This window comes from Plectropomus leopardus, chromosome 9 (genome assembly GCF_008729295.1).
Source record: "Plectropomus leopardus isolate mb chromosome 9, YSFRI_Pleo_2.0, whole genome shotgun sequence".
Classification (NCBI taxonomy): domain Eukaryota; kingdom Metazoa; phylum Chordata; class Actinopteri; order Perciformes; family Serranidae; genus Plectropomus; species Plectropomus leopardus.
In genome coordinates, this window is record NC_056471.1 from 20,916,464 (window position 1) to 20,931,191 (window position 14,728).

A 14,728-nucleotide genomic window follows, 5' to 3' on the forward strand; every position below is an offset into this window, starting at 1 on the left:
TGAATCAGCAAAGTGATTTACAAATATTTAGTGAATTAATAAAAGTAGTATTTCGATCTTTTACTTCAGTATAAAATATTATATCAGAGTAGAAATCATGAGTGGCTATTTTTTTAAATTTTCTGACAGTTCATAGTCTAAACTCAAAATACTAAAACTAACGGCCAGGGTGCTGGGGGGCTTGCTGACCATTTTCTCATTCATTATGTTAATAAACTGTTTCAAAATGGGTATTCTTTTTTGTATTTTAAATGTACATAAGGTATCAGAGTACACAGAAAAAGCATAAAATAGAGCTTGTTTAACATTAAAGTGTCAGAGGAGATTCCCTGAATGTCCTCAAACCTTTATAAACTGGCCCTGTGACCCCCGGGACAGGACATTAAGTATACCCGGCGGTTTAAACAATATATTGATCAATCCAAAACATAATCCATAGTGGTTAGCTGGAGTCCTAAACAGAGCCCCATTTGTCCTTAAAATGCACCTACAGTATGTCTAAGCTGAGTAAATGAAATTAAAAGCAAGAATGGGAAAAAACAAACTGTGCAGGTCAGTATTTCCCACAGAAATATAATCTATGTGTGGAGGTATCTGATGACTTATAGTACTTATGGTACACATGGTACTTTTGGAGAGAGTTATATTTTTATCTAAATTAATGAACAGTTAAGTTTCACTTTCACTGCACCTGCTGCTCCCACCCTGTGCCCAGAGTACGCTCTGCACTCCAGGAATATGGTGCTCGGAATAACCTCTGAATAACGGCATATATATATATATATATATATTCAAACAGCACTTCGAATGAACGATCCAGCTCCAAAAAAAGAAAATCAATGTGTGGCGGCAGATGCTGATATCATGGCACACAGCCACAAATAAATGAATGTGTGGGAGATCCCGGAGGCTAATCGAGAAAAAAATACAATAAAGTCGTTTCAAACAACAGCAAAATAAATCTAAATGTTGTTTAAAAGAAAAGTGAAAAACTTCAAGAGGGATTTTTTTTAACATGCTTCTAGCTGAAACAGAATATTGGACAGGGCTGTGAGGAACGGGTGTTGAAAGGTGAAATGGCCAAACAAACACAGGCAATAAAGATCACACTGAATACTTGTAGAAGTTGGTAAAGAAACCCCTGTTCCTGCTCTCGCCCGTTATCTCGAGCTGTCACATATTTCAGATTCTTCAAAATGATCAAATTCCAACCAGAGCATCTTTGGGAAAGGAAACTGTGTTTTCAGGAGAAAAACACCCAAAAATACCACAAACGCCCACTGAAGCTGACATATCAGCACTCATGTCACCGTGACAGGGTTTATATGATATGAGAGATACGGAGGATTGTTCAAAAATTTATGATCGCTATTGTTTGGAGTTTTATGTATGCCTGTTGGGAGCTGCCATTAAAAATATTCCCAACTGTCAAGCAATGCAATTCTGCTGTAATTTCTGCTATTTTGCACAGTGTTGCAGGTGTACAGCTCCTTTCTTTTATGCAAAATTAAGCAAAAAGGTAAAAAAGAAAAAGTAAATTTCTGGTGATATTTTTGAGCTCTGGAGTCAGGACGTGCTACAACTGAAAAACTCAATGACCTTTAGGGTTGAGTGCTGAGTGACAGTCAGAGCGAGTTTTTTAATTCTCAGATCAGGAGGATCAGAGGGAACTCAGAGGTCTCCAGTGTAGCTGAGGGGAAGGAAGATTTAGCTGAGCCTTAAATGTGATCAGTAAAAATCTTAAAATCAATTATACATCTAACTGGTAAACAGTGCAGAGACGGTAAAATTGGGTTATTACGCTCTCTTCACTTGGCAGCAGTTAAAATCCTGGCTGCTGTATTTTTCAGAAGGAATAAAAGATGGTAAAATGGGATGAGATTAAAGCGTAGATCCTCCTCTTTATTACTGGATAAAAAATGGATGTCTCCCAACTGTAGGAATCATTACTGTAACTGCTCACTGTATTATTGCTTTAAAAAAAAAAAAGCCAATATTAAACATCAGTCCAAAGATTGGGACCACTGTGTGTCTGCAAGACTCAGAGAACAAGATGTCTTTAACCTGTGTTAATACAAAAAAAAAAAACACTGAATTGATTTTTTGTTCTCTTGGGAGCAGTGGAAACAAGCTGTGAATGCAACACCTGACACATTATCACCTTTTAAGTTGATTAAGCAAACTTGAGAGTTTCCTGTTTAAACACCCTGCAGTTTAACAGCCACATTATCATTCATTTGGAGTCACTTGATGAATGTAAGCTCTGTATTCGCTCTGTTTAGTTCTTCACCAACTCCTGAGAAAAATATCTGACACTTTAGCCGCTAAATGCTGCACTACGCTAATCAGCTAGTCACTAACTCTGTCTGCTGTTTGGCGGTGAGAAAGTGGAACACAGTGGAGCATTTTTGCTTATATCAGCCACCCGTTGCAGCCAAATATTACTCTATGACAGTGGAGATACTGAGCCATGACAGTTGCAGGCCGGAAAAACCAAAACAATGAGTTTAATGCTGCAGAGCTGGGTGGCGGCTTTCTGTGAGTTTTTCACCACAAGTGACATCTTTCACATTCCACAGATAAGGGCTGCCCCTTGAAAGTTGGAGACTAAAAATATCAGTGGGAGACTGTCAGTCAACGGAGGTTGCTTCAAGACGATCAGTCTTTTTTTTCTGTGCAGTGTACTTGGTGTAAGAGTAGCCAAAAAAGCATGCTGGCTTACATGCTTCAAAATCCAATATAGTAGAACATCCTGGTATTTTTGGCATACTGCATCTAACATACTATGTTTTGGAACATACTAAATTTATTTTTTGCCATAGTATATAATATGTTAGTGTGGGTACTGGAAAGCACAGTAGCAGTACCTGCCATGTGACCGCAGTTCAAAAAGGCAGCAATGAGCTAGGCAGTGGGACGAACACATGCACTAACATACATGAGTGACTGAACCGGTTTACCACGACAAACCACAGAGAAGCTCAGATTACAACACACACAGAGGTTGTGTGACTTCATTCTCAGCTCAGGACGCCATTACTCCACTACATCTTTACATAGCAAATACTAGTTTGCTGCCATATTAATGCTCTGAATGTCACATACTGTACAGAACCTTGTTACAACTCTGCTGAAAGGCTACAACAAACATGGGAGACCAGACGAGTGTGCAAAAGTGGACAAGCATATTTACTACAGTATTTTCAACCACTATATCTGAGTCCCAGTCTGACAGTGAGTTTCAGTTCGAACAAAACCACAAAGTAATGACACTGTTACAGTCGACGTCAGATATGAGAACTTTTTTCCCATCGTGTAATTCCTTTCTGACATCTCAACATTTGCTTTTTCTCAACATTAATCACGTGTAGCTTTTGCTGCCAGTTTTGTCCACTTTTCCATTCTCCTCTCCGCTTGTCGTCATTAAGTCACAGAGATGGATTAACTGTGAGAATTGATCTGGTTTCGGAGCGTGCAACAGCATTCAGGGCTGATGAGCACTGTCCATTAAAGAGCTTCACTGGATCATTTGTATGTAGAGAATGAGCCATAGGGTTGCTTTCGCTCAATCTTGCAAAGGACAATCAAAGTTAAATAGCAGAATCACCATTAAAGCGGGAGCAGATTGCGATTTTATGGTGTAAAATAAAATATAACTTTTACTAGAAATGTTAAACCAATACACTTGTGTGATCAGAAACAAGCGTGAGGTTAATGAACAGAGCATCAGCACTGAGCAGACAAACAAGGATTATTTTATTTGTGGGCTGGAAAATAATTCACCCTCAGTTATTTTTATCCACTCACTCCAATCCATCTCCTTTCACTGCTCAATGCTTGAGGACTGCTGACTTATTTTATTATTGTACCAGCCAATACATAAATTCTTCTAGCAGGAATTGGCATCGGTGGTGAAAAAGTTGTCGTGGTGCATCCCTGAGCAATAAAAAACAAGACAACCTCAGCTGTCTCTCCGGAGCAATTGGAGCGGAGAGAAGTATACAAGAATTTAAGACAAAACCTTCACAGGTTCAATCCCATTTCATCGACTGGCTTGTAAAGAGTGAGGCTAATGTATATGGACAGCTGCTGTGGATGGAGGCGTTAGTGTCTTTGGCCTGGAAACTGTGAGAAAATAGTTGCAGACTGAAGCAGAGTGTGGCACCTACCTGCACAATGGAGCTGTGCGACCAGAATAAGAATGGGAATATGAATAGGGGCTATGAGAGAAGATGGAGGTGGTGGTGGGGATGTACGATGAGGTGACTGAGGAGAAAGAGACGACTATGTGATTGGCAAAGTGAAAATAGGAAAGGATCAGGCTGTCTCGCAGTTAATGAGAGCTGTGTGCCGAAGGTCAGCTGATAAAATGAAGCCCTGCTCCTGCAATTAAGTTAACACTCCTGATTACACGCAGCGAACAGATGGAACAAGAAGTGGTAAGTAAGTAATTTTACCTGTCCCAGGATGGGGCCTAGTGGGGGTCCAGGGGCTGCTTGTCCTGACCTCACTATAGCCCGGATTACAATGTTGGCATCCAGTTTCTTCACAGCCTTGGCTGCCTTTGAGATCTTTGACATCCTGGTTTGTCTCGAAAGCCTTAAATCTGCCTCCAAGTCAACTGAGAATCCATCCACTGAGAAGAGAGAAGAAAAACAAATTAGCCTTTCAAGAATACACAACTGCAACAAATCATTTACACGCTGAGCTCATTAAAACATCATACAGTCAAATCGATACTGATACCCACAGGCAAAACCTGCGCCTTTCCATTCTGCAGCGGGCGAGTAATTAAAAAAATCTTTGCCTTCGATCGGCTCAGCGAAAGCCACTTTCCTGGAGGTGTTCGCAGTGTGGATCAGCAGCCGGGCGCTCATGCTCACCACGTTGAAGAGCCTGAGAACTGGCAGGATTTACACTTCTCTCCAAAAAATCATGGGGTGCATGCCAAAATGGCTACATCACCTCACTTCTGCTTCAGATGTGTCACCACTAAAGTCCCTGCCCTGCAGCACAGCTCCCTCTGCATCAGTAGAGGTCAAGCATAGAGGGCAGAGGAGGGATAGTAACAATATTAATACACAGAGGAGGGGTGGAAGTGACATCCCTGCATGTGAACGCAAAGAGGGGTCGCCTTTTTCATCCCACCTTAAAATGCATTTGCCAAATTAGGAGTCAATTAGTGGAGTGGGGGAAATGGCCTGAACTCCCGGCCTTTCTCTGGGGAGGCGGAAACGCATAAAAGCGAGCCTGTAATCCTCTGTTGGAATAAAAGTGATACTGACACAGCTGTAAAAAAAAAAAAGAAAAAAAAAAAAAGAAAAAAAAGATCAATGACTGGAGCCAAGGGACAAATACGAGTTTTAAGGTTGAGCCTTGTGATTCAGGGGAACCCTGCATTCAATAAAAATAAGTACTTGAGGGGAGAGGAGAGGTCCAGCAATGATTCATTGTAGGCAACAGAGGGTATCCAATTAGATCAACAGAGGAGACAGTACCAAAAAGATATATGGGACCTCACGCTGCTTTAAAGCAACAAACGGGGAGAAAGTGCTCCAAAGAAAAGTTGTGATTCTATCTGGGTGGCTGATTAGCCAGCAGCCGTTAAAGTGCAACCACCATGAGGCAATATTTAGGGCATTAAGGCGCTACGCATACTGCAGAAAGACTCCCAAATAGAATCCATTTAGTTTGAATTCACTCAATAGCTGTCTTTACATCGTAAGTCTCATACACTGCTACATTTCAGAGGTCAATTTCACGCTACTCACCTAATGTGTGCAGGTACCTCATTGTAGAAAAAATCGTGTTGCAGCTCAGATCAATTTTGGAGCCGGTTAGAAAATGCAGAGACCAAGTGTGCATTAAATCTGAAGTGAGCAAACTCACTTCTGTTATCAAACAATGACAGAGAGACTCATAAATCCTTAACTGCCAAGCTGCAGAAAAATAACTAAACCAGCAGTTTGAGGGGGGCTACAATAAAAAAAAAAAAATCATCATCCAATAAAATGACACACTGTATGTCCGGAGAGACGAGGCTTAGCCAGAGTTTTGTGACTGGGAGAGAAAAAACAATTAGGGCCAGCATCAAATGTTGGGTTTAATTCCAATTTGGGGCAAAGGGAATAACGGTTGTGCGAGTGGGGAAATGACAACGTCATGCTTTAATGCACCGCAACTCCAATCTCTGTTGGAGTATGAATAATAAAACCGCAGTTCCCTCGCAAAATGAAATCACTCATCACAAGGCCAGGCAGTGAACGCTGGAGAAGAATTGACCTACATAAGGCAACACAACCGCATTGACAGTACGATTCACACAGCTGAATTTACATTAGATTCAAGGAATAAAGGAGTATTAACTGTGCGGCAGCAGCAAACATGGTTCAAGGCAGTACAATAAGCCTCAATCAGAGCCGGGTTAACGTTTTGCTGTGCATAATCAAATCAAAGCCGCAGTAATTTGAAAGGAACAGACACAATTTTGAGCTGCTCTTTAGGCTGAATATTACATTCCTACGGCAATTACTGGCAACGGCGTCGTCGATAACACAGAGTACACAGAAAGAGGCAATTTGTTTGGGCCGTGCAGAGTTGCGGTGAAAAAGCACTTTGTTAAAACATGCTTGATAAATGACGTGCCACAGAGCCAGCTTTTAAATTAACATCTAATAAAGGAGGGCGAGGTGAGCGATAATAGTGCGAAAAACATCACAAACGTTGCACCGTTCTCCAAATACTACAAATTGTTGTGGCACCCAGCAATGTCATTCCTGTTCCTGTCATTTCAAGTTTAATGTATTTCTTGTCCTTGCGATTATTCCATTAGGATCTGGCGTCAGCTCACGTTGTTTTGGTAAATAAATCACCACCAAAATCCAAGCTCTGAATCCGAGCTGTTTCTGCACCTATCAGTCTAGAAATCTCTCCTGCTGCCTGTCAGACAAACTGCCTGGGATGGAAACACAACGTCTTTGACAGAGGTAAACATGTCAATAAAACTGAGCACACAGGGGAGACGCCGGTGAAAAATCCCACCTGTCATTATTATGTGCATAAACCATTGAGAGAAGACTCCCCATGTAAAAAACTCATTACATCTTTTATCATCTATTCATTATAATGTCTCGGAAATTTCCTTGAGATTTTCACACAGCTGTAAACAGCAGCTACTGTGGTGTGTTTGAGCATAATTAAAACCAACTGCACTTCAAGGATAAAGCTGACTTTGATTAAAGAAATTAATCAGTTTGCTATTAAAAATGTGCCTTTAATTGCGCTGGTGGAGCCCACCGCTGTTTGTTGTTAAGGCTATTAGGCTCTCTTTAGTCTTCATTAACGAGACAAGCCACACAGTGACTGACATCAATGCAGCCTCTATATCTGCTATTTATTTACAGTTCAAGGTCACGGGTATTGATCTTCTGTAAAATGACAGTCTTGAGGAGTGGAAGAAAAGGTCTTTTGAAAAAATCTCTTTGGTGTTAAAGTCCCAGTCTGTCCTCTATATAAATTATACCGACACTGTATCAGCCTGGAGGAAATCATGTCTTCTTCTTCTCTTTATACCTTTCATATCTTTTATACTGCAGTCTGATGAAATAAAAGCTGAATACTAATTGATTTCTCAGCGGGATCGGGCTTTGTACCTGCAAACAACACGGAATCAAGTCCGGTTCAATAAGCACACACTTTATCTGTCTTCTCATCTTCGTACGTCTGCTAATTTAAAAGAGAATCAGTGAAGAAAACGAAGTCAAATATTTTCTAATAACACAGATGCTGCGCTGCCACATGAAAGAAAGAATCAAAGATTATTATCTTATCAAATTAACGCTCAGGCAAAGAATTATTTGAGCGTAAATGCAGCGTTAACCTGAAACTGAGTTCCGTAAAGGCTTTTTCACATTTTACTTCCATCTGAGCACCTTTATGTGGCTGGTTTATGTTTCCCTGCAGCTATTCTCTGTGTCCATCCTAAACCATCTTTGTAGGAGTGGGGGGACTCGTGCCCACCAGACTGGAGAGAGTACTGCTGACTTGTGCTTACCCAGGGTTTAATACCAACATGGGAACCTGTTACTTTTAATCATTTGGGGTCAGGATAAAAAAGGCACATTATGGGAATTTTGGATGTAAAGTTATCATGTATGTATAATTTTCACGCTTTTAGCACAGCTTACGGGACGGCGGCGCTGGTTAGTTGGTTCATTACTTCCGTCAAGACATGTTGTCAATATTTGAATGGATTCCCATAAACTCTAGTAGAGACATTCACTGTGCCAAAAGGATGAATCCTACTGACTTTGTGAATCCCCTGACTTTTCACACAGTGCCACCAATGACTGCATATAAAGATGCACGTCGTGTCTCTACTTCCTCTCACTGTAATAAACTGAAGCCAAAATTTCCTGCATATGGCAAGCTAAATGCCGGCTAAATACCTGCAGAGTTAATAACATAGTGGTAATTAGCAAATGTTAGTTTGCTAACATGCCTATCTATTGTGGTGGACATTACTGAAAACCTAAATATCAGCATTTTAGCCTTGTCAATGTGGCATGTTAGCATCATGACTGTCAACATGTTGAATGTCACAGAGATGCTGGTATGGCTGTAGACCTTTTGGTCTTATTTTAACTCTTTGACAGGGGAGAGCAAAATGACAATATATAAAATAAGATGATATGGTTACTGTCAGTAGGGCTGGTATCAGTACTCAATATCTTTAAAGTATTGACTAGGGGTTAACTGATATTGGTTTTTCAGAGCCGATACCAATTATTAGTACATAATAGGACCGATAATAGTAACTGATATGCATTTACCATAAAAATGAAATTTTTGTCAACATTTAGAATTTGGAATATAACAAACTCCAACACAAAACTTTGTTAAAATGCCTAAAACAGCAAGTCCCCAGCAACTTTTTTAAATTTTTTTTTTATAAAGTCAAGTAAAATTAAATACAAATAGCTCCTGGAGGTTTTACAAAGTAAAACCCATGCTGACACTTTCTTTGCACTTTTTATTTAATTAATTTTAGCAGCAATCATTCAAATAAAATGTTGATACAGATAATCTGCAATATGCCAAATATCAGCCCCAATAATCTGTAAACCCCTAGAATCGACCAAAGTAACCCAGTACCAAGTAGTCTCAAAATGCCTCCCGCTAAACAATACCTGCATATTTTTTTAAGTAGCGGTCTGATCTCAGACAGTTCTGACTCCCTGTTCTGTTGCTGACTCCTACGCTTCACCAGCAAATGGTCAGTTCAACATTTGCCTGGTTAGCACTTGTTAAAGCAGCAGCAGCAACTAACGTCCAACACTGAGCTGTTAAATTGCACCAATAAACTCATATCGACACTAAAATGGCTTGACTCTATCATTAAAAACCGTTAGCCCTGTGATGCAACAGTTAGCCCTGTGATGCTACAGTTAGCCCTGTGATGCAACGGTTAGCCCTGTGATGCAACAGTTAGCCCTGTGATGCAACGGTTAGCCCTGTAATGCAACGGTTAGCCCTGTGATGCTACAGTTAGCCCTGTCGCTGTGTGTGCAGGCAGATTCTCATCAACTGTCTCTGGCCCAGAGTTCACACTCCTGCTGCAGTGGCTACAACCCATAAAGTCTGTGGTGTGAGGTGAAGTCAAGCACTGAGTCTTGACAAACTGGCAGTTCAGTCTGTCGAGATGCTACTAAAACATTCAGAAGCATGGCTTTACCACACGTCTCTCCATTCACATTATGAGTAGCAAATGAAGTACTCTTTAGGTATCTGTATCACTTTAAGAGTACTGGTATCACACTTATTAACCATACCCAGCCCTAACCATATGGGATTTTGTCACTGTACTATTGTTCATTCATTTTTTTGGATGTATTAGGCCTTTGTGGGCAATGTTTCAAATTAAACATACAAATATAGACATTTTTTTTTTTAAATATATCTTATTATTTAGTAGTATTTCTGTCTTTATTTAAAGGTGGACAGTAACGAGATGACAGGAATTAAAGGGAGACAGAGTAGAAATGACACATCAAAAGTCCCTCTCCAAAACACTGCTGCAGTTGCAATATTCAGTATCTGTCCCAACCACAGCATGACGTGCTGTGATAGAAGATTTTATCCATATCACCCACGCCTATTTTTGAACTGGTGCAGCACTCATTTCTATTTTTTCAAATTTTATTTACCGCCTGCTGTGCCCCATGTGTTGCGATAACATTGTATTTACTGCTTTGCTGATAGTTCACAGCTCTAATTAGGATGATTTTTGATGATATATTAAAAAAATATACAAAACAAAGCTTCTATCCCAGGTCATGTTTAAAGAGTGTGATCCATTACTTGATATATATTTCTGGTCCTGAGGGTCTAATTTTGTGAAACTCTGATAAGAACTGAAGTATTCTTATTCTGGTCTCATCACTCAAAGGAGTCCATTCTGTTTCCATCTCTTTAAACATTTAAAACTTGTCGAAGCTCGTTTCCAAACAGAAACCATCATCAGGATTACAAGGAAATTACAAGGAAAAGGACAGAATTCATTCTTATCTTACCACGGCACTAAAACTCTTGACAACTGGTTTTATTCAACTCTTAGTGTGGCAGTCCTTCTAGTGATGGAAATCACCTTTACATATGATATAACTGGCATTTAGCCAAGAGATTAATTCACAATCAGACAGCAGCGCACCTTAGTCACGTGTGTGACTTCTGAGATGACCTATGTTATCACTACATGACCCTGCGGATAAAACACATTGTAGATAAACAGGAAAAAAGGCCCTGAAGACACGCTGAAGTCCCTGGATACTAATGGAAAAAAAAGCACAGGAATATTAAAATTATAATAGCAATTTCCTGTTTCTGCCCCTCTGTGCGGAAAAGTTTGAAAACCATTAGAGCTGCAATAAATGACTGGCGTCCTTGAATGCATAAGAGGACCAAATCTCTGTTAACAGCACAATAAACTCCGCAGGAAGGACCTTCGCTGGCAACAGGGGACTCTGGGATGCAGTATTTGTTTAGATGGCACCGTGTTATGAATTAGGAGCCGCAGATTAACTGTAATCGATGAGCCTAATGCAGTGACCAAACAGAACAAATGTACTGGGCTCTGATCGTTCAGCAAACCACATGGGACGCCCTCGATAAGATTAAGAGATAACGTCAGATATAAAGTTATAGAGAGCCAGTCATATGCCGATGCTGTTCCACCGCATTAGTATTCACCCCATCAAACTCCAGCCCTGGAGCTATTGATTGCTGAATGCCAAGTGCTAAAGGCCAGTCAAATAAAACGAAGAACTCAAGACGAGTCTGAATGATCCCACAAGACTGAAAAAGGGAACTTGCATGACCCGGTTTAACCGAGACCTGAACCTGCAGGTCCCGTCTCTCCAAGCTCTGCACTAATCCATTGCATTTCAGAAATAAACTACTCATCATTTCCACACTATCAGAAATAAACACATTTTACATCAAGTTGTCCAATGTAAAACCAGATTTAATTAGTTTCAAACTACAAAATAAGCAGTAAGTGGCAGGAACTGCTTTCCGTCAAATTCTCAGGGTGCAATTATCTTGGAAAAAAAAATATATTCTGATGGAGTTATTTCCAGTTTAAATTAATATGTTTTTTAGCCGATGGTCTTACTGTGCAGACAGACATTTAATTTGTGCCAAAATGTTAATCAAAACTGGAGGGTGAACATTTTCAGTGTTCAGCATGTTTTACCATCCAAAATATCATCGTACAATGCCGTGTTTCAATCTTCATATACTGGACACTCAGTTACCTTCTGTCTGCCATTTGGATGGTTTAATATAATGTAATATTTATAATATTCATATTTTTTGTCTGTGTTTTAAACATAAACATATAAACTAATAGAACTGTTGTAATACAATCTGTTAAATTTGCTCATGAAAGAATCGTGACCAAAATAGGGAAGGGGAATATCTTGATATTATGAGACTGATATTGTCTTAGATTCTGGATATCCTGATACATAAATTTACATGCACCTTATTATTATTATTATATTATTATTATACTTTATTCACCTATATACTGTATATACACAAATATTTAAATTATCTTTATTTTGATTTCTATTTTTTCTCTCCTTCTTACTTTCATCTTTACCTTATTGCTTGTCATGCTGCTCTGTGTGCCTTGAATTGCCCCCTGGGGACAAATAAAGTTTTTTGAATTGAATTGAATTGAATTAAATATCATAAAAATATAAATAAATCATGTGATTGTATTTTCCATCTTTGCTGAGCAACAGTTTTGTGATAAAGGAAATAAAAGCCCGTCCCATATAGACATCTGTTCCAAATATAAACCTCTTGAGTTCAGTGATTTCAAATAACACCCTGGGGTATTAACTGAAGTTTTGTAGTATTTTAACACTCTACGTCTACCAGAGAGGAAAAGATATTGACAAGTTCAGTATTGTCAACCTGTCTAAGTATCCCGGCGTGCTTAAATGATCCCACTGAACGTGAAACATTTTGATATTTACAACTATTTGATCAAATAACCAGCTAGATCATTATATAACCTCAAGCCAGGCTTTGCATAGCTAAATTATCTTTAACCTCCACAGTTTGTCTGGTCAAATTAGCAAATTGCTTGCCGAGTGTCAGGATCCCACAGTTTTCCCATTCTTCCTGCTGATGCCACATTTCTGTATCCACTTTTATCTTCTTAAAAACTCTGTTTTTTGGTCCAGCAGAAACTTAGTTTGAGGTTCGCCCTGTTGGTAGTTCCCATCACACTGCAGCTTTTAGGCACTTTTCTCTTATGTGCTAGCAGACAAAAATGACAAGGAGGCACCTTCCTGCAATACAAAGTTAATGGAGAGCGATAAATTGTTTTCCCCTCTGGTTGGGGTGAGATATAATTGGCTCAGTCTCTATAACAGCTTCAGTTGCTTCTGTGTCTTCTCATGCTTCAAAATTCGAGATGCCTCCACTTTTGTTTTCAACAGTGACTGACTTATCAATTATTTTGGGGATTCATAAATTAATTGTTTACTATAAAATGCTTGAGAAGACTGAAACATGCCTGTCACAATTTCACAGAGCCCAAGATGATGTCTTGAAATTTCTTTTTTGTTTTGTCTGTGAAACACTTGACAAACAAAAGATATTCAAATAGCTTTGAAGAAAAAAAACGAAAGCAGATTATTGATTTGAAGAAGCTGAAACCATCGAATGTTTGGCATTTTTTGCTTGGTAATTTATTTAAAGGTTCGGTGTGTAAATTTTGGGGGATATATTGAAAGAATTGGAATATAATATATTGAGTCTACTTTCCTAACTGTATAGTCACCTGTGAAAAAGAATAATTGTGTTTTAATTACCTTAGAATGAGCGGTTTATATGGGGAGTGAATCCTCATTTAAGAAGCTCACCATGTTTCTACAATAGCCCTGAACAGACAAAATTCTGACTTTAGAAAGGGTCATTTGCATTTTCGCAATTGTGGCCACCTAGCAATGGTGGGGTTACACTGATTTGTAACATGAATCCTTTCTATTCAGAGTTTTTACCCATTTAAATGACTGGGTCTGTTTGTTTTAGAGAGGAAAAGACCTCTGCGGATAATTCAGCCCCCGATAAAAACCTCCTGAACAATAAACACTTAAGGAATTCTAACTGGGTGAAGTTTCAGCTGGTTGCAATCTTCAATTCGCCACTAGACACCACCAAATCCCTCTAAATCTGACACACTTCACCTTTAAATAATTAAGTAGTGTTGGGAGATGTGTTTCCTGTACAGAGCTCTGACCCCATTCAGCACCTCTGGTATGAACCTGAGCAGTAACTTTCAGTCACATATGGGTGTAAAGTTCAGTGCGTCCACATACTTGTGGCCACTTAATGTGACACAATCAGCTCACTTGTCTTCCAGTTGTCAAGCTGTCATCGTGTAAGAAAAAGACAGTAAATGAGGACGGCCCTCCATCCTCTGCGCTGTTTTATTGCTGTGAAAAGTTGACTACTGAGGCGGCAGATTCCCATCACTGCAGCCTGGATTCAAACTGGGACCTTGTACTTGAATAGTGATGACTCTCAGTCTAAACTCCCTGCGTGTATTATCTCTGCATGCCTGTGATCAAATTCCAGAGAGGCCGTTTCCTTTACCGGCTCCCCTGAATTACATTTCCCTCTCCCCATCATGTTTGAATGGTGAGACAGAATGTGTTACAAACTGCCTGTACTTGGAATAAATCTCAAAAAGCAACAAACCACAACAATGACACATCAGCAGCAGAGATGGCACCTGAGAAATATGAAAAAGGGAAAACAGCACTCACTTCAGATCCTCTGCTGATATGTTTTGCAGACATGCTTTATATGTTGTGGCTGCATAGAATAGCTGTCAGATTTCTCAAGTATCTGAGCAAAAAGTGCATGAAAACCGCAGACTGGTGTGTCAAAAGCAGGCTAAAGTTAAATTAGAGGCTGAACTGTAACTTTTATCTCTGGATTCACAACAGGGTGTGTTAAATTTGAAGTCTGGATACATGATTTATAAAGCCTGGATGTACAAAAAAAAGAAGCAAAAACCCATTTTCACTGCTAACAACATCATTAGACTTCTTTATGTTGAGGCTTATATTCAGCAACAACACGTAAACAAGCACTGAGAGGAAGAGGAAGAAAAGCATCGCATAGATTTAGATGATTACACACACAC

General features: G+C 39.5%; 1 protein-coding gene across 1 annotated transcript in view; it reads right to left on the reverse strand.

The window, feature by feature from the left end:
* mrpl11 (mitochondrial ribosomal protein L11) overlaps nucleotides 1–14,728 on the reverse strand; it is a 52,921-nt gene that overhangs the window by 34,732 nt on the left and 3,461 nt on the right. Inside the window, exon 3 of the mRNA XM_042493193.1 lies at nucleotides 4,458–4,636. Within this exon, the coding sequence (XP_042349127.1) occupies nucleotides 4,458–4,580 (123 nt within the window). The 5' untranslated portion in view covers nucleotides 4,581–4,636. The remainder of the gene's footprint in view (nucleotides 1–4,457; nucleotides 4,637–14,728) is intronic.